The 21,375-nt window shown below is 40.8% G+C and overlaps 1 protein-coding gene across 1 annotated transcript in view; it reads right to left on the bottom strand.

The window, feature by feature from the left end:
• COL4A5 (collagen type IV alpha 5 chain) overlaps positions 1-21,375 on the bottom strand; it is a 154,760-nt gene that overhangs the window by 6,020 nt on the left and 127,365 nt on the right. Inside the window, exons 36-48 of the mRNA XM_050965172.1 lie at positions 20,559-20,689; positions 18,107-18,233; positions 16,780-16,860; positions 15,656-15,754; positions 14,349-14,399; positions 13,309-13,494; positions 6,464-6,597; positions 5,766-5,838; positions 5,546-5,617; positions 4,724-4,852; positions 4,460-4,558; positions 2,630-2,842; positions 2,082-2,259 (exon numbers count right to left, since the gene is read on the bottom strand). Of these exons, the coding sequence (XP_050821129.1) occupies positions 2,082-2,259; positions 2,630-2,842; positions 4,460-4,558; positions 4,724-4,852; positions 5,546-5,617; positions 5,766-5,838; positions 6,464-6,597; positions 13,309-13,494; positions 14,349-14,399; positions 15,656-15,754; positions 16,780-16,860; positions 18,107-18,233; positions 20,559-20,689 (1,573 nt within the window). The remainder of the gene's footprint in view (positions 1-2,081; positions 2,260-2,629; positions 2,843-4,459; positions 4,559-4,723; positions 4,853-5,545; positions 5,618-5,765; positions 5,839-6,463; positions 6,598-13,308; positions 13,495-14,348; positions 14,400-15,655; positions 15,755-16,779; positions 16,861-18,106; positions 18,234-20,558; positions 20,690-21,375) is intronic.

The following is a 21,375-nucleotide window of genomic DNA, read 5'->3' as shown; positions in this document are numbered from 1 at the left end:
CCAGACAGGGAAAAGGGGGCTGAGATGGAGACCACAGCTGGAGGTGGGCATGAAAGTAAGAAAAAAGGGAAGAAAAAAAATCAGATCCCAAAGAGGCAGTGAGTCTTAAAGAACCCTCTATAAGGACTACTTGAGTCTGTCCCCTCTCAGCTTCCTGGGTTTCATCTTCAGCCCACATAGACCTTACACTTCAATGGCACATGAAATCCACGGAGACAGTGGAAGCAGCTGCAATACCTGTCACTGAGGGGAAGGTCTGGCAGGGTTTGAAGCTTTGGGTTTTGGGTACAAGCCATGAAGGCCACAGACAAAAAGGGGCTGAGGGCAAGCAGGAAGTCCCAACCATGAAAACAAAGGTGGGGGGAATCTCCTACCCCAAAAGCACACAGCTTGCCCAGAGGAAAAAAATAAAACCACAAACTAATGAAAAGAAAAGAACAAGTAAACAAGCTAAGTAATGCTAATGCTACTGGGCCCCACAACTCTCTGTCTCTAGCCACAGGTGGTTGAGAAGGAACTGGAGCAGATAAACTCCCCTATTTATCCTTGGATTGGAGCACGAGGATGTATAGGGCGCAGGTACTGGCATACGGATACTGCTACCAAAAATCTGATTGAAAGCTCATAGGCGTGTGCACATACCTATAGGGACAACTGCTCAAAGAATTGCAAAATCTCTACCAGATGAGTAAAAAAAGGCTTCTCGATGGGTCAAGCTGGGAAGAGTTTTTTTTTTCTGGAAGTTACTCTGGGTACCTTTGAGCAACCATCCAGTCCCTACAAAATTTTAAGCCTCTGTGCCAGATAAGAGCAGCAATTCTGTACTGGCTTGTGATGAAAGATAGAGACAAGGTCCTGATCACTTATGCTCATTAAAGATTCCTTTGACACTTTTATAAAAGACTAGGCCTGCTAGATCCTGCATCCAGACCAACTTCCAGGTTGGTAGGTAGTTTCTGCTCACCCCTCCCTTCTAGTTTCCACTGGCTAAGGCATTCTTCACTTTTTGTCCGGAACTGTGATACAGTGCTGCTGTGAATTGTTTAAAAGGTTTCCCATAGGACATTACATTTCAAGGATGCATGAAATATATTTAAATATAGGGACAAATTTTCAGCTGGCAAAATTTCCCCAAAGGCAATGGAGTTTTGCCAGCTGAGAATCTGGCTCATAGTTTGTAAAGTTTGTTAAGTACTTTAGGATCCTTGAGTGAAAGGAAATACATAAACATCTGACTCTCTTCATAAGATACGATTATATGTTCTTTATGTCACTAATTGTGTATGTTCATAGCCTCTAGTACATTGTGGATGCTACATAAATCATAAAAATATGCCCAGATGCACAATTTAAGGTTATATGCTATTCAAAGAGCAAAGTTGATGGGACTTCGTGAGGTAGTGATTTTGGCCCAGAATTGTAGGCTTTGTTACTCAAGTTTCACAAACCTTGATATTAACAGAAATGTTTTCAGAAATGTAAATAGGTCCATTCAAAACAATCTCTTTTTGCCTGGATTGTCCTGCAGTGTTTGCAACCCAAATACTACAGCATTGCGATGCTGCTGAGAACCAGAAGGTGAAAATGGTTTTAAAAAGGGAAACTAGTTTAGTCTACTTTCACTGTCCATGATAAATAAAGCACAAGAAATGCTGTGCATAAATGAGAAGTAAAAACAGACATTTAAAAGCTTTTGGCCTGTTGTGTTTTTTAAAATGTTTTTAAATGATTATGTCCCCTTAAAGGCACCAAAATTCATGAGATTTTAGATCAATGGATGGATTAAAAATGAAAAACAATGAAAATGTCCATGGCATTCTTAGGTGCCATGGAAATAAAAGTAGCAATCAGTAGTGGTTGCCAATCCCCTGCTCCGAGGCACTAGACTGGATTACACATATAACACATTCACAGCCATTAAAATAAGAAGTTGTTCTATTATTCCTTAGAGAAAATACATACAACTAATTAATCTTTTTACCATGTCTTAATATTCAGCCTGCAGGCCCAAAACCACATTTCAACAAGATGTGCTGTCTATTCAGATCACACACAAAATCTTACGGCCTCTTTTGGCTCACCGGCTAATGAATGGCTGAATGCTCTGCCCAGTCAGTGGTTCCATGCTCATTGGCATTGGTTTTGGAGTGGACAGCCAATAGGAATAATCATTTCTTGATGCAAAATTACACACATTGTTGATGTTACAGAACATGAAGGGCATGGTGCTGAAACGTCGGAGACAGCTCCCAGCAGTACCTAAAGAATAAGATATACACATATATGAATTATGATACAGAAAAGAATTCTCATCTTACTGTGCTTAAAGGAAATGTAGCGCCCCCCATTTTTAAACACTATCTGCATATTCTTCTCAGCCTCTTATGAATGCACAGCAGGGATTGCCAAACTGCAATATGCGGGCAATATGTGACCACTCATCTTTAAGGTGCAGGTGCGAGCCCATGGAGATGACAGATCTCAGCGGTCAAGCCCCTACCCTTATCTGAATGACCTCCTGGGCTGTAGGATTCTCAGGGACTACAAGGAATCAGAGATTTGTGAGAAGAAGCTGAAGCTTCCTTCCCCTGTAAAAGCCCACACCAATAGTGCATACGATGCATCTCACCTAAGTCCTGGCCATGGGCTCTCTCATTTCCCTGCACGTATAGAAGAGAAAATCCATCGTATATCCTTATTGTTCCTTGTGGACACAATGGTGTGTCTGTAGTCTGGCTGTGTCGAGTTATAAGGAATCCATGAGCAACAGAAGCTGTTCCAGGAGGACCTGGTGGGCCTTGCAAGCCATCAGGACCAGGGGGTCCCTGCGTACCCTGAAAGCCTGTTTACACAGAAGGACAGCGCAGACATTTGTTCGCACATCTGTTAACCACTCGAGAACATTTAATCCAAGGAACACAGCACACTTTGAACACATTCATGAAGCCCAAGTGCTCCTATGAGCCAGGTGAATATTCTCCCTGGTTTTCAAAAGGGGTTTTAAAAGGGTAAATAAGTGCAGGCCTGTAGAAATGAAGGACCTGATTTTCAGAGGTATGGAAGCAGTCGCAGCTCCCAAACTCCCATTGACTTCAGTTGGCTCTAGAATTGCTCAGCATGTCTGAAAATTAACCCACAAGAGCCCAATGTTCTAAACTGCATGTGACAGCAAGCACAAGCGATTGTCTAATTGGCCAGTGCAATGTTTCTTAGGTACTCAATGGCTCCAACAAGGAGGAAGGTTGGTCCAGTGGTTAGGGTGCTAGTCTGCCATTTGGGAGACCTTTGTGCAATACCCTGCTCCAGGGTACTTTCACAGGCTTCCGGTGTGGTCTTGGGCAAGTCATTTAAGTCCCTCAGTGACTGTTCCCTGACTATAAAATAACGAGACTAATAGTATTGCCGTATCTCACCGGTGTCTTCTGAGGACAAATGCCTTCGTGACTGAGAAGAGCTCAGAAATGACAGTAAGTGGGGGCCATAGAGTACAGTAGTTAGCTATGAACAGGGTAGGTAAGCCACTCCAAACCCACACAACTGTATGTGCACCTTAGCAAGTTAGCCCTACCGGACTTGCTTACAGGTCACAAAGCAAGTCAATGGCAGATGTGAGCTAAGTGTCTTATGCTAGAACACACACACTCTCTTCGAGGAGATCCACAATCTACTGTAATAGATGGAAAGAGAGCAATGGGCTTTGGAACAGGCTCTAAGAATGGAAGATAAAATATGCCATAACAACCTTAGAGCAGACCATAAAAAATGTGCCTGGGAACTTCAGGGCCCCTCTTTGTCATTGCTCTTAATTAGCTAAGTTTTAAGACTCAATTTCTAGAAAGTTGGATCTTTTTCCTTCCTGGTTCTTAAGGACATTCTCTTCTTGCAGGCTGAGAAAAGTGTTCTACTGAACTCAAAACAAAGTGAAATAAAACAACATCCAGGAAATGGATCCGGCAACAATACTGGCAGGGCCGGCACCAGCCCAGCAAGCAGGTGCTTGGGGCGGCTAAGAGGAAGGGGCGGCACGTCGGGCTCTTTGGCAGCAATTCAGCGGCGGGTTCCTCGATACCTTTCAGAGGGAAGGACCTGCCGCTGAATTGCCGCCGAAGAAGAAAGCGGCGTGATGGAGCTGCTGCCGATCGCGTCCCCCGCCCCTGCTACCCGGGGTGGCAAAAACCCTGGAGCCGGCCCTGAATATCAGCACTGAGTCTGGCGCTGGGCGGTTTTAAGACTAATGACTTTTACAAGCCTACAGCATATGCCAGCAAAGACACCATATTGGACTATCTAACAGCAGGATAGCTGGGACACCCTATCCTAAAAATTTAGCATTGTTGCGTGTGAATTGCAACAGAATACAAGTTCTGACATTGGTCTGCATTCTTAAGAAGCTATTCTTTTTTTTTTTTAAACATACCAACCCCCTTTCTCCTCACCAGAATTAGGGTACTTATTATACCTGGTTGGCCTGGAAGTCCTCTCTCGCCTTTGCGTCCTCCCGGACCATCAAACCCAGGAAGTCCATCTCGCCCAGGATCCCCAGGAAGGCCTTTTGGACCTAGAAAAATAAATGGAGCAATGAAAGTTACACTCTTGCAAGCACACCTAAGTCTCAGCAAATAAACCCAGGAACCTCTCTAGAGGAAACGGTCTACTGCATCCTGTTAACTAGTCACTTCCTATAAATATAAGCAGTAAAGCCTGCAGTCCATAGTGATCATACCTGGCACACCTGGTGGGCCTGACAATCCAGGTGGCCCTTTCAATCCAGGCTGGCCTGGTGGACCTGGAGGACCCGGGTCACCTTTTATTACAATGGTTTTTCCAGCAGGGCCAGGTAAGCCTGGTGGACCTAGGATAAAGCAAGTGTGTATTAGAGAGAGAGACAATCCAAGATGGAGGTGACTCCAAAAGACACAAAGGGAAGTTTGATTAGTTCATCAGCCCTATAATTCTTTAAGATGACATTGGCCAAGAGATCTGATCAATGGAATAAACAGTGCAACTAGAGGTTTAAGTCAAAAATTTGCTCTTAGTTGCATCTTTGCAAAAAGGATAGACTGACTCTTATAGGGGCTGTTCCATATATCAAAGGAAACACAGAGTAAAGTCAGCTTTATTACTAGTGTTAAACTGTGCTGAAGTCCTTTTCTCCATGGTACCCTTGAGTGAACACGAAACAACCACATAATAAAAACTCAGCGGAGGAAGTGTTGGGACGGGAAATCATCAGCTACCCCCTCCTGAACAGCTTCTTTCCACTGAATGAAGAGGAATGGGTCTACATCAGATATCTAAGTGGCTTTTCCCTTACTAGGAAAGTGGAAGGAAAGTTTTAAAAACAATGAATGGTGTTTGTTACTTTATAATGGTGTTTAAATTGCTGTTCATATCATCGTACAACAAGGACAAATTCCACTGCTGGAGTATCTCTGCCTAACCTGAGTGAGTTACACCAGGAATGACTTGGTTCCATGCCTTTGGGTCCAATTCTACCTCCCTGAAGCCAAGAAAGTGGCAGGGTAGCATCAACCATGATTCATACCTGGTGGACCTGACAGACCTTGATCACCTTTAAAACCAATTGCTCCTGGAGGCCCAATGGGACCCTTCATACCTGAAACACCAAAGCAATACAGTTACACAGTGAAAGTATGTGTTTCCTGAAAAAATCTACAGCATGAGTGCCCAAAGCAGGCTCCTCTCCTCTACTAGTTGGACATTACTGAGTTCTAAAGGCTTTGTTTGAAATGATTTTTAAATACCTGGAAATCCTGGAACACCTGGAACCCCAGGATCACCTTTCATTCCATTCAGGCCGGGACGACCAGGATCACCCTAAACAAAGTAGCTTTACAATTATTTAATCCTCTCACTGAGTCTCAGGAAAGGAAAAAGGTGGACTGGGGACAAACAAGAATATAGGATTTCCAAGCTTTCTTGCTACACACAGAAACTTAATGAGCCAGGAAACAGCACCATGAATGTATAAATCCACAGCACAAAAAGGAGAGCATGCAATAGGGCTCATTTATTACTACATCTGTGAACAGGACCAGTGGGAGGCCCACAGTGGTATAACACACACACACACACACACACACACACACACACACACTCTCTCTCTCTCTCTCTCTAACTGGGAGATGTGTCATCATCCCTCACTAGCAAGTGGCAACAGAGCAAGGATGGTGTACTAGCTACTGTTGCTCTCACTTAAACACTATGGAGAAATCCTGCCCAGCCACTTGTAGGGGGGAGGAAAGAGGGTTAGCGGTGATCCCAACATCTTCTACATCTCCCCTGCCCGCTAGAAGTCAGGATCTGTTCCAGAGTGTTAGAGACTACAGTCTCGCTTTAGGCTCATTATAAAATGCATCTTCCAATTAGAAGGCTTCATATTTTATTCTTTTTTAAAAATAAAACACTCCCAGGTAGAAATATGCATCACTCCTTATCATACCTGGCGTCCAGGTTGTCCTTGATCTCCTTTTAGACCAGGGAGGCCAGGCTGGCCTGGCTGACCTGGGTTTCCTTTTTCTCCTTTAAATCCTCCATTTCCAGGGGGACCCCGTGGACCTTCTGGCCCTGGCAGACCTTGATATTACATAACAGATGTTCATGGATCAGTATGAGTCAGACTGCCCACGATTCCTGTGCATTATGTATGGATTTGCATAAAGGACTGTGGTCGTTACATTAAAATATATATATTTTAGCTCGGCTTCCCCCACCACCCATGCAAAGTGCATGGCTAGGGCTAATCTAATGGGAATACATAGTGTTTTCCCCTTCTCGACTATTTTCTTGATTGATCAACTCCATTGTGAAAGCCAGTGTCACAGAGTGACACACACACAGAGTAAAATGCTGCCACCTACTGCAGACAGAGTTTGATGTTTCCATTGAGGGAGGCAGAACTGGTGTGCCCCCTCCTCAAAGTGCTGCTCCTGACTGAGGAAGGTAAAAAATGCCCCTAAATCCTGCCTCTCTTGGAGGCTGTTCCACCTCTAAGAGGCAGAGGAGACAGGCATAGGGGTAAAAGCAGAGGCTTTCCCAACCAAAGCTCAGGGATGAATGCCCCTTTCAGTTGATTAATCTCCTCTCCAATAATTAGGCTGATTTCAATATATAAACCCCAATGGAGATTGGACATTTGTTTCAATTATTGTCTCTAACATTCAGGATTAGTTTTTTCTTAAAGGTACACTCAACAAATTTCTCTACTGAGCAGCAGGGAGTACCTAAACACGACCCTGGGGATTGCATTACTCTTTCCTTTATGTAGGCAGAGGGTGAAATACCCTGCTGTTGATGTTTTCATGTAAGTTCATAAAAACAACTCATAGTGTACTGAAAACAAAACACCCGATCAGATCATTTCACCTTTGTTCGACAGTGATAAATACAAGGTCATTGTTACTCATAAGTGACACAAACTGTATGGCAAGTAAAATGGAAAGTGCTGCTATGATTTAAGTCACATATCCATTAATACCTTTGTATGTGGAGATGAAGGGGTCTAACAAATAGAGTCTTCTCTTTGCTGGAGAATTCATGACTTTCTCCTCCTTAATTCTACCCATGTAATAAGATTTTATACGTGTACTGGCGTTTCAATTCTTCTGAAACCTTTAACAATTTAAAGTCTCTCTTTAAAGTCCTCAAAGAGGCCATGTACAGAGAATGGATTTGATGAGCGAGATTTCTGCATGCAGTTCTGAAGATAAAACCCTAACCATTTCTTTTTAAAATTCAGTATCAATTTAGTGCCACATATCAAACAAGTCGTGCAGTTGACAGCTAAAGACACATGCCACCATACAAGCTTATTCTGAAGAGAAACTGGGCCTGGTACTGCACACATGAGAAGTAATTACAGGTTAGCTTCTCAGGAATGCTAACTGTCAACGGGTACCATCTACAGGGTACCCACAGCACTTAAAAACAATCTTTGAATTACAGAGAAACATCAATTTTTCATATGACAAATGCAATGCAGTAAAATAAATTGACCAAGTTAAGAATCTAACCTGGAGGACCTGGAAGGATCAGAGTTCACCAAAGCCCAATGATCGATGTTAGAAGGATCAGACATCACACAGTACAAAACAAGATTACTAGTTAGAAATAGTACGGATGATACTATATGCACTAAACAATAACCCGTTTCACCAGTATATTTTGTATTTACAACATAATCAACATGCATGCAAAAAACCATACATGAGTAGGCAAATATACACATTTTCACATACAACTTATTCTGGTGATTAGGCTACTAAGGCCAACATGAAACTCTTCATTAAAACAGAAACTTAAGCTTTACTGAAGAGCATGTTTTTGCTTTAACATTACAAGTGAGGTCTGCTGCCAGTTAGTCTTAAACAAATGAGGGTTGTCCTAAGAAACCATTTCACTGACAACACTCAGTCTCTGCATGGCCTGGAGTCTGGTGAATATCCAATTGAATTAATAGATTCAGAAGCTTTCACCTTCTTTTTGGCTGAAATTCATCTCTGTGCAGAGGGTCAGCACACGATGCAATCACCTCTTAAGTCCCACTGCACAGATGCGAATGTCACCATTTGTGAAAGGAAGTTGAAGAGCAGAATACTAGGGAGCAATACAAAAAAACGGAACAAGAGAAAAATTTTAAAATGTGCACTAGTCAGGTGCTAGACATGTAATCTGGAGGAAAATATATAGCATGACATGTACATCTATGCTTAGACCTGTTCTCTTGTTGGCATCGTTCTTGATAAAAAATACCACAAAATGCTAATTGGACTGTTTTAATTTCTTAGGGAGATTTTTTATATGCGGCAACACACTTGGAAAGTCAAATTAAGGGTTCTTCTGTTCAATGCAGGCAAGTCTTTAGTGACCTCCCTGACATCCTCCAGAATTAAGACAATCTGGATCCATCACCCCTCACCCATTTTCATGTCAGTGAAATGATTTAAATATATATTTCATGCAACGTTCAGCTAAAAACCAAAGTGAACATGTCAGGTTTATCGCAATGCTCTATTTTTCTACACTTTTGACACTTTATTAATAGTAGCTTTATAATGGTTAAAATAGCATCTTATTGCTAATGTTAATTTCTTATACAATGTATGTAAGTTTTGCTATGATTTCCAAATACGACGCATGACTAGCTGAGAGTCTGTGCTGAATTTGGTGAGATAGAGTGTATTAGACAAAACTTGGAGTAGGGCTAGCTCAGGCGGCCCTCCATCTTGAACTGAAGCCCCTCTGCTTACCCAAGATGCGGAGCCTCTTCTGAAGTATGACTGCTATTCAAGCCACACTGTGTGATGGCTTTGTGATGCAGACAAAACCACAATTAGATAAAAAGAGGAGACCACATTCTTTTTATACTTTAAGACCTAGAGTGAGATGTGGACATAGGCTGGTACATTAAGTCTCTAGCAGCACTTAGCGTACACAGTTAAAACTAAATTGGATTCATTATTAAACTTTGATCACAGCACTTTGTTTCCTAAAAGTCATCAGAGCAAAACTTTCAAGACGTCATTGAATAAAATTGTAATTACATAGGTATGCAAAGTCATTTTCATTCTAAAGACAGACAATGGGACGTTACAACAGCTGGCTAGTGCTACGTGCACAGTATACTATGATTTAAATAAATCTGAAAAAATGGCTAAGGACTTATGAAACATCTTCTGCAACCTTATAGAGGAGATAGCTTTGTGCTCCAATTTAGTTAGACTAATAAATGGCAATGGAAGCCTCACTCTGTTCCACTAACTTGATGGAGATGAAATAAGGTTATGAAAATAAAGCCTTGTCTACGTGGGAAAATTATACTGGCATAAGCTAACATGTGAATTTGTAGTGCTATAGTTATACTGGTATAGTCACTGGGTAGGCACTTGTATTTTCATACAAGAGGGCCTTTTTTGGGTAGTTTATGTCACTTTGGAAGGTATTTAAGCTTAAAAAAGCCATTCTAATTCTAAAATAAGAGGGCCCACACAGGGAGTTATACCAGTTTAACCGTATCAGTACAACTGGCAAAGCTTTCCTGTGTAGATAAGCCCTAAGCGGGCTATTCATAATACCTGTAACTAGAACTGGGTAACAGCATGAATGATAATCATCTTTCTTCATCTCTCTGCATAGCCTGCCCATGGAAAAGTCTTCTTTCACTTCCCTCTACATGCACTGGCATACACATCTACTTTCCTTCCTCCTGCTGCTTGTTAATAAAAAGCCTATAGGTCTCCTCAGACCCCAGCTGGTTTGGTGAACAACAAATATTTTACAGAGAACAAGTATCACAGCAGATGCACCACATGAGGTGCCCATTGCCTCACTTTTCTTTCATTTACTGTTTTCCTTCTCTAAAACTCAAAACAACAATCAAGATAGTCACATTAAATTTGAAGGACACAGAATGAAAAAAATAAGGAATTCTTGGATCTCAAAATCTACATTTAAGATTACATAAAACATACGCTTAGCAACTTTTCCAAAGAAACAAAATAATTGCTTATGAAGGCTAATCCAGACTGTGTTCCTTATACGGTATCCTCACTCCTGGCTGTCCAGAATCAACAACTGCAGGTTTTACAGAAATGAATGTTGTCATCTAACTGATCTGCAAACCATGGATCTCCAGGCAAGGGATGAGAACACTGTGCAGAATACCAGTTTTTAAAAGGAGAGGGTGGAAGAAATCTTACTTTTCCCCTTTCAGTTGGACTGGGCAGAAATATTACAAAATACGTTTCCCAGTCAGGGGTGCAATCCTGCAGGTTTCTGAAAGCCACTAGCAGGATGCCACATGGTCTTAACTCGTCTGCAGTTAGGGAACAAAGGGTGCCCAGGACTTTCCAGGATCAGTCCCCAAATGACGGACATGGTGGAGTCTGAAAGCCTGCATTTGGCTCTCCTGTACTACTACTAATCAAAGGTATGTATGAAGAATGACTTGGTATACCTGACTTTAGTTCTCTACATTTATACATCAAAAAAGGGTTTTTTAAAATGTACACATTCAACTTCATGCAAAATTTCTATTTTGGAGTTAAGGGGCTAACCTGAAGGACCTGGAAGTAGGGATCAAAGTTCACCAAGGCCATCATTACAACAGGGGGAAAAACATCAAAACTATTAGAAATTGTCAATGTATTAAACTAAACCTTTCAATTTAGATTTAGCTCAATATTGCTTTACATACGGTATGCAAACACCAAACTATTATTGTTCATGGTCAATAATAAAACAGAGAGTTAAAAATAGTGCTTAATTCTCTTAGGAATCTGCTTTACTGTATTAGCTATTAATAAACCCTATGATCATCATGCCAAACTCATCCCAGATGTAGCTCAGCAGAAGTCAATGGAATGATACCGAGTTTGAATTTGGTCACTTTAACTAGTATGAAAATACACCCAGAAGTTAACAAGCAATGGATGTATCTGATTCACAAATTTTATTTATTATTTCCTTAGAAGTGGGATAATTTGTCAGCAGCACAGTTGCTTTTATGATTAACTGCCTGAGGTTGAAATGTTATGAAAGCAGCATTTCAACAATGGGCTATAGTCATTTTGTTCTACAAAGTGCTGATTGTAATAGAACTGCAATAATAGTTTGGTTTATCCACATTAGTCCATGCACAAATGAGCAAGACAAACATTTCACTTTATACACTCCATGCAACAAAAATGGAGATGAAAGAGAGAAAACATGCCTGAGCAAAACTTCACTGGTGTTTTCCAACTGATAACCTAAAAAGTGCACAAAATAATGGTCTTGTCTTCTATCTTGCCAACTGATTTAGGTTAATAATTGCAGGGTTTATATGAAACATGTAAACAGGATCAGAGACCAGCAGAGATATACCTGTGCTACAAGTGAAATATGGGATCACAAATTGTTCACAATTTAACGTTTTACTTCATACAGTTTAGATTTTGTGGGGTAACTTCGTATGAGAAATTATTTTAAGTAAAGGCTCTGATCATTATAGAACAGCAATCAGCTGTCCTATGGAATGTTTCATCTTCATAATTCTTTGCACTTAGATACCACTTTTCATCTGAAGATCTCAAAGGTCTAGCTTGTTACAGCCCTTACTTGGAGTTGCATCTACTTGCCCCAGAGGTTAATTTGGCTCCAACCTCACAATCCTAAAGACCTTAGAAAATTTATATTGAAAAAACCCCTACAACTTCCCCTCCCCCGCCCCCTAAATTGCCAATATACGGCTAGTATTTTGTAAATGCACTAACTCAATGTTTACCTTCCTCACCCAGAGCTTTCACCAATGAAAAATCCCAAATTCAGAATACTTGCAAAGTTTCAGTTTAAAAAAAAAAGTGTATTCTATCTGTAAGCAAGCAAACAACTTTACTTCAATAAGCTGCTTCTCTTGAAAATGAATGTCAAGCACATTGGGTGTCAATTTATAGTATTAGATGCTAATTAATTTCAAGTCCAAGTAACAACTATGAGACAAGGCCTCGAGAGGTGAAAGACAGAATATTTACTGACACTGTCCTTAATCGCTCAAAAGTGGCATCTTAATATCGATTCATTTTCCATTAAATATATAAGCACACAAATTAATCTAATTCCTCAGTACACCAGGGATCTGCTCAGTGATGTTAACCCAGGATGGAATTCATCATTTCCAGAATTAGTAGATGCAGGAACAAGATGCAAACATGGAATGGAAAGATGAAGACTGCATTGTGTTGCACTGAATCCACTGGAACGTGTGACACGATGGAACAATGATGTGCATACATGATGTTGAGATGAAGAAACCACTAACCAATTTGATCATGCTGTGATGCTAATATGAATTTGATTTTCATGGGTCCTAGAACGATGGAGTTTATTACTTTTATTTTTGTGCACGATGAAATTCATTGATCATGTGACAATACCACAAAGGCATATTTGGCAGATGCTGCAAAAGTTGATTTGGTGCTCTCTAGATGATTGCTGTGACAACATGCTGAGAATCTCATGTGTATCAATGCATTGTATTTTGCTGCCAGGTATGAGCAGGATCTTTAAAAAAAGAGACTAGCAGATATTAAGATTTTTATTTGTTTTTAGTATCTTAATATTCTTGCTTTTGGCAAGACAGCCTTTTAGTTACCAAGAACTATTTCTAGGTTATAGCATGGAAACACAGCTGTCAGCCAAATGCTATATCAAAAGAATTCGTCTGAAATTCAGAAGTTCTAAAGGCTGATAACCTGCCAGCAAAATAAAGAATTATTGACAGAGATGGACTGTTATGAACCGCATTCCTACCTGGTCTCCCTGGTACACCTTGTGGACCAGGACTACCTTTAGGACCTTCCATAGGTGGCCCAGGCAGGCCTGGTGGACCTTGTGGACCTTGTAGACCGGGGAATCCCTGGAAACCTCTTTCACCCTTCAAACCTGTAAGTCCTGGGGATCCTGGAGGGCCAGGTAATCCCATCTCGCCCTTTTGCCCTGTTAAACCAAACAGACATGTTTATGGATGCTGTATTTAGTACAGTTACATGTACAATATCGAAACTTCAGTTGAAGTACTAGGACTTGATTCCATTCTTGCTTATAAAGGTGTAAATCTGAACACACCTCACTGGCACCAATGGCGTTACACCAATATAAAACTGGCATGAGAGGACAATCAGACTCGAAAGAGCTGAGACCTCTTGCAGGACAAGAAGTTGCATAACTTGGGGCATGCAAGAGGACCTTGCTAAATCTCAATTTGCTCTCTTCAAATCCACTGATGCTCAAACTCATAAGGGTCTCACAACGCCACTTCTGAGCAAAGGTTTAATGCACGTGACATTGCTGTGGTGAGATCCCCCAATATTAAGACTTCATTAATTTCATACGATATAGCATAGAGCGTTAAGACATACTGGATACAATTTTCAAAAGTGGCCAAGTGATTTAGGAGTCTTAGTCACCTTGAAAGTCAAAGGAAATTAGATTCCTAAATGTCTAAGTCACTTCTGAAAATTTGAAAGTGACTTTTGAAAGTCACTTAGGTGCTTCTGCGAATTTTACCCATTGTCATACCTTATAACTATGCCATATTTGTTAGGAGTAAATCAACAAAGTACAGTGCATGATGCAGTCGATTTAACCATCTTGTCTTTTTTGCTTAATAGTTAATTCACTAAGTTCAATTAGAGAGGTCCTACTGTAGTATGAGAGATATAAAGTTACTGCTACATTGTTAATTGGTATAGCATAATGATATCAGCTAAATGTCTACCACCTTTTCTCCCTTTTGTGAGTATATACATTTTACAAACATACTTATTAAGGAAAGAACAATGACACTTTGCCTGATAATCCTGGGAGTCCAGGAGGTCCTGGGCGCCCAAAACCTGATTGACCTGAAAAGAAACAGATTAATCTTTTTACAGATGTGGAGTGCTCAACTCTTCAGAAGCAGGAAGCCTAGGGTGATGATAAGAAGTTAAAATCCCTTACTAGTAATTCGGTTTCCTTAATGAGCGGGTTCTAATAGGGTTCTTGCTCACTTCCACATCTCCCCTCAGAGTTAAGGGATCTCCTCCAAGGTGATATGCTCCTTACATGGCATGTTTCTTTCCATCCTCAAGATGGTCTTTCACATTATGGGTTTTGGTAAATTTTCATTTATAGTTGTGTGATAGTAGCTATTTTTAAGGGAGTACTTTCTGGATCCAAGAAGGTTCTAGAGCAGGGATGGACATTTTCAAGGTAGTAGAGGGCCACACAACCCACTAAAATGCTTTGGCGGGTCACTTTTTTTTTTTTTTTAAAAAAAAGGCTCCAGGATACAGTGGAAGAGGAAGCCTTCATGGCTGAGGAATAAGAGGCCCTTGCTGTCCCAGGGCAGCTTACAGGCTGCTGCTGTGAGAACGGGCACCAGAACAATGAGTCCCACAATGATGCTACCATGCCGCACCACATACACCTGCCCACCCATGTTCAGCTACATGATTTCTGGGAAGGAGGATGAGCTTGTGCCCGCCAACACTACCCTGCCCCTGGGAACATGCTACCCCCACTCAGCAACCCCAGCAGCTGTCCACCAGGGCCATCCAGGAGTAAGTCCACAGTAACCAGAGCTTCCACCTTCTACCTGCACTGCAGCAGGTGCAGAGGAACTGCCTCCTCTCCTGCAGGTGGTAGGAAGAACCGCCTCTCATCCCCTTTCACCATCCTCTGCTCCATGCTGACCAAAGTTCTTACCCCTTCCATCACTCCAGGTGCTGGCAGAGCCACCTCCTCTCACACTCAGATTTGGGTGGACCTGGGTGAGCCCATTCATGGCTGCATCCCTGGTTGGTGGGCCAAATAAAGTGATCTGGCAGGATGGGTGCAGCCCATCCCTAGAGGTAGTGGAAGCAATGGCAGCTGGAATGGAATTAGAGGGGAAGGGATTGTGCTCAATTACAAAAGCCTTAGAGGACCAAATGTCTAAGAGTGAAGAGAGTTCCTGCCCTGCATCTCACTGGAGGCTTGATGCCCTCCTTTGTGTGCACCCTCAAGAGCTGGGAATCGGAGAGGCTATTCCGAGGGAGCATGGATGGTTTTGGAAGAGGACAGAGTAGAAATCAGAACATAGAGTTAGAAGCAGAAAATAAAAAGGAAGGAACCTAACCTGGTTCACCCTTCTGTCCAGCTGGTCCAGGAATACCATCTCGACCTGGCTGCCCTTTCTCCCCTGGAAGACCCGGGGGGCCGGGACGGCCATCACCACCTAAAAAAAAGAGAGCAACATATTACAGCAGAGCACACCTACCACAAAACTAAAACTGAAGGAATGACCAGATAATATCAAGTCCATGTGAATGAGAACATTTAAAATCTAAACCAAAACTCTTTCCTTCTCTGCTTTCTGCACTCACAGAAAAAGGTCACAGAACTGTGATCTTTAAGCAGTTTAATGGCGATTAAAATCCATCTAATGCTTCCTTTCATAGGTGAAATTAGGTTCTTGCTTCTGCAAACACAGGCTAAGATATTACAATGCTTAATATAAAGAAAGCCGATAGATACAAAAACAGATACTTGCTAGTTTCAAAAGGTAATGAGATAACTTTGTCAGTGACACAGGTAGTCAGAGTTGCTAAAAGAAGGGTCAAGTATAATGGCAGTATTGTAATTTGGTTTCAGGGCACTATATGTACATGTGTGTGTGAGTGTGAGAGAATGAGAATAGATACACATCACACAATATAGTTGTCAAAATATGAAAAAAGAAGCTATTTCAAATTTTGAAAAAGGTTCATGGGACCAAATCCTGCAGGCAAAACTTCCATGGCAATTTACAGTTTTAACACAATAATTTGATGCATAGTGTAGCACTTGTAATCACAGTACTCCTTTTGCCAGGTCTAATTCCACCATGGTAAATCTGCACTTGCCATTAGTGGATCTGGTCATATGCCCTCTGTAATCAATGAGAATTTTGCCATCCAAGATGGGATTCCATGTCAGAAATTATTATGAAGATACATAAAGAACCCATAATGCCAGCCTACATTTTCCTGAAAGGGAATTTGATTTTGCAAATAGCATTTCATAACCATCACTTTCAACTAAAGCTTTGAAGCTATTTCAAATCATTCTTTCCTGTTTAATCCTGCAAGTCACAGTTTGGGAGTCAGATATCTACTATAGGTCACAGAACTTTCTGATGAACAGCATAAGCCAGGCTTAAATAATACAAATATTATAACTGAGGTTCTGCAAGCTTGACTTTGTTGTACTATTCATGCCTACCTGGTGGCCCAGGTGATCCAGGAAGACCAGGATTACCTGGGGGTCCATCAATACCTTTTGGTCCTGGAATTCCTGGTGTCCCTGTGAAATAGAGACATGTTAATCAAACAAGACACTGCAGTGTTTTATCAGGTACTGGTAAGCACTGGATAAGGTACAAGTCAGACCAAGTAAAGAGTGTCAAGAAAGTACCAAGATACCGTACAATACATGCTGCAACTGTTAATAGCATAGATTTGCAACCATTCATTTAAAGGGGCACTAGGACTTTAAAGAAGAGGAAGTTCATCAGCATAAAACATGGTTGCCTAAAGGTGTTTTTTTTCCTGCCATCCTTCAGAATCCCACCTTCTTAATTACTTAATGCTGCAGGCCAATAGTATCATCTCTAAAATGGATATAACCTAGTAAACAGCAACAGCATATTTAGTTAGCAACACAGTGAAAGCATGATGGACACAGCAGCTAACCCATCATTCCCCACTCCCTACCTCCTTTCCAGAAAAAGTTGATGTGAGTTAAGGACACTTAGCACCTATCATGTTTGGTCCCTTAGTTTATATATCACTAAATTCGGACTTGAGAGCACTAGGGCTGTGTACACACAACAACTTGGGTCGATATAAGTTATGTAGTGCAGGGGTGTGAATAAGTCACCCCTCAGAGTGAGATAAATTACACCGACCTAAGTGCTGGTGTGGACAGTGCTATGCCAGTGGGAGAGCTTCTCCCGAGGACACAGCTACTGCCACTCGTCGGGGCTGGAGTAATTAAGTCGACAAGAGAGCTCTCTCCCGTCAGCTTAGAGCATCAGCACTGCAGTTGCATCGTTGCTGTAAGCTGCTAAACAGTCTCTAGATAAGATTGCCAAAACGTATGAATTCACATTTGTATGCACTGAAAAAAAATCTCCTCTTTACAATTAATTCTTTTGAGAAGCCAAGATTTTGTAGTAAGTTATAACAAAAGCCAAGCTCCACAAGGGCTTTGTTGTAGCAATCTACAAGAGAAAAAGTATGGCCAAATTCAGCTATTTTGTGGGTCAGAGAAGTTAGTAATCTGACCATTGCAAGCTGTAGTACTGGCTTTCACAAATGTTCATGTGTTCTGGTCCTCACGCTGCAAATGAATTGACATTGATTTTAGAAGGAAGTTTAAAATGATGTGTGTCTATCCCTTTGCAGTGGTGATTCCAGTAGCATTACATGAACTGGCTCCACAGTAAGAACCCCAAGCAATTACAGCCTGCCACCATTCAAGTTACCTGGAGACAGAAGCCAAAACATGAGAGCATGAGCGAAAGACAGGAAATTCCAAGTAAAATTACCTGGGAATCCAGGAAGGCCTGCTTCTCCTTTTGCACCTGGATTACCTGGTAATCCAGCCAAACCAGGATTTCCAGGTGTACCTTTGCTGCCAGGGTTACCTGGGTATCCAGGGAAACCAGTGTCACCCTGGAAAATATTAGGCAAAAATGAGATCCATTCATTTTCATATAATTTAATTCTTTTTGTATGTTCCTGTTCTTGACATCAGACATCAAAGAATGTCATTAAAATCTTCAGTTTTTCTTTTTGCCTAATTTGATGTTAACCAATGTTTAGTGCTGGAACTACCCTGGTAAAGTTTATTACCTGAAAACGGCAATTGTAAAGATTTTAATGGTGGCCGCTACAATTTGTTTGTATAGTGTTCCCCAGAACCTTTCCCAAAGATTGTTCTTTGGCATTGTCAAAAATTGGAGGGGTTATTTTCTTTCAGCTCTACGTGGAGATATTTTTTTAAGCAATTTTAAACATACCACTGTAAAAATGTCATGGTGGGAGCCCAGATTTATTGCATCTCAATAATGCCATGTAAAACCTATTCAATTTACAAGCACTGAGTATTTTTCTAACTTGTCAGCCCTGGAACCTCAACTCTGAAAGTAAAACACTATTTTCTTTCTGATTCACGCATCGTCACCAGGAGTAAAGGTCGAGATTGTCACATTTTTTATACAAACAGATTCACACCTGTACACCTGATTGCATTCCAGCGCTCTCCACTAACTTCAGATTTCTGTTCAGCCGTTAGACTTTGCTAGATGTCATGAAAATGGGACTTGGGCATTCAAATCCCACACGTGGCTCTGAAAGTCTCAGTCATAAATAAAGTGTCAAATCTTCCTAGTAGGTGTTATTGAGCTATCAATATATTTTAAGCAAACACTTTATATTCCTCAAATTGGAGCTAGAAATGGTTCAAATCTGCTCCTATGGTATAAGCACAGGTTTAAGGAGTGGAATACGACCAACTCATGCTTTTAAAAGTAAGAGATGAACTAAGTTTCATTCTAAGTTATAAATAAACATTTATGGGATCATTGGCAACAAGACAAGTCCAGGTAGAAGATCTCTGGCCACATTTATCCTAGTTACCAATCGTTAACACCAAAAATAAATCCCCCTCCCCTTAGTTGTAACATTCCAATCAGATACCCTTGCTAGGTTAATGAGATATTTCTATTAGTTCTATGCCTACTAGTTATTTTATCACTGCAGTAGCAACAAGTTCACACATACTTCTGCTTCTTGTTCTTATTCCTTGCTCAAGTTCCATAATTCCCCAAGCATTTCCCAGACCTGAGGAAGAGCTCTGTGTAAGCTCGAAAGGTTGTCTCTCTCACCAATGGAAAGGTTGGTCCAATAAAAGATATTACCTCACCCACCTTGTCACTCTATAATTCCCTAAAACATCAAAATCATTTTCACAGCAACAATTGTGAGGTCAAACAGGATTATGGTGTCAGGTGGAAAAGAAACAACAGAATCTTTTAAGAAGCCAAGATTCTGTTGTCATGCAGTTATCTTGGATATTGTAGAAGGAAGAAAAATACAGAAGTGTGTAACATTTTATCTAAGTATTGCTTTTGTTAAACAGATTGTGTCTCAAGATTAGTCATAAGGCTCCAGTGACAGCTTTCAGGAGCTTACTTTTTTTTATAAAGTTCTGTCACTTATGTAGCGAATGTTTGAAAATCTGGGCACTGGTATCTTTTTTGAAGCTTTAGTTTTTGGAAGCAGCAACTGTGACCTTTTAGTTGCCTCTTCCCTGTGGATGTATCTCTAAATGGCACCTCTGCATATTGTAGTCGCCATTTTTCAAGAATTAATTGTGGCTGCTTGAGATTGGAATGGAGCAGTTCATTCTACTACGCCTATAGGTTGTCATTATGTCACCAATTATAACGGTGACATAATGATAACCTACAATGAATCTTAAGTGAGCCATAACTAGGATAGTCTCATATGCAACTTTCTGCCAAATGCAAACAACAACACAGACAGGGGTTTCTCCAGCTGGTCTAGTTTTTTTAAAATATTACTCTCTACCAATGGAAATGTATCAGAGGGTAGCCGTGTTAGTCTGGATCTGTAAAAGCAGCAAAGAATCCTGTGGCACCTTATAGACTAACAGACGTTTTGGAGCATGAGCTTTCGTGGGTGAATACCCACTTCCTCAGATGCATGTAATTGGTAGATGGCCCTCTGTTAAACAATTCTTGATAAACAAAGACTTTTATGAGGAAAGCCAGTGCTACCTTTGGCTGCAGGGGAAGTGAGTTGTATGAAGATTTTCAAAAAACCTGTTTTTCCTCTAAAATGCATCTTTATTTTAATCTTAAAAACACTGAATCTCAGTGTGTCTTTTTCTTCACATAAAAAAAAATTAATGCTCTATAACACAGAAATATCATTCACCCACAGCACCTTCTAGGGAAGAATTTTGAAATATACCTTAGGGCCAGGGATTCCAATATCTGAAAGACCTGGGTTGCCTTTCTCTCCCTTTAATCCTGGAAATCCTGGAGGGCCAGGCTGGCCAGGACGCCCTGCTGTACCTTGAGAGCCTTTAATACCTGGGACACCTGTCCAAAATATCAAAAAATGGTTTTGCAGCAGCTTCAGAGCAGTCAGTCAAATTGTAAACTAACCAGGAAAGACTAATGAAGAGTTGAATGACTGATGAGACTTATTGTTTTAACCAAAAATAAACAAAAACAAACAAACAGCTAAAATCTCACAGGGCTTCAGCATATTTCTCATACAAAGGGGAGGAATTTTACAGAATGCACAAGGATATAATATTGCCTGTGTGTGTATATTTTTAAACTCTGACAAAACCAAGAGGCCCTTGATAGTAAATACCAACCAATTACTACTATAACCCCAAAATATTGGTGGTGATGTCCCAACACTTCTTCCAAGGTAACTGAATTACTGTATCTATTTCCTTTTGAATAAATAACCCATCTTATTTTCCTTCTGACAGGCTCTGTAGACTAGCCTTTTTCATTTCTAAACTGTTTTGTTGGATGGAATATGAAAAATGAGAGCCCAGGCCCAATAAAAATTGTAATAAGATTCTTAGACAGATTTGTGGTCTCAGATGAACTACACATGAAAGCTACAACAGAAATGCACCTTCCAGCTTTGTATCTGTAGTGCTTTAAAATGAATGTACTTTGTTAAATATTTTATTATACAAGTCTGAATTTTCTGTACCAAAGCACATACCATATATTCTTTCTGTACTCTTCACGTAAGTATATGC

This window comes from Gopherus flavomarginatus, chromosome 8, assembly GCF_025201925.1.
Source record: "Gopherus flavomarginatus isolate rGopFla2 chromosome 8, rGopFla2.mat.asm, whole genome shotgun sequence".
Classification (NCBI taxonomy): Eukaryota; Metazoa; Chordata; order Testudines; family Testudinidae; genus Gopherus; species Gopherus flavomarginatus.
This window is presented reverse-complemented; position numbering and strand designations above follow the sequence as displayed.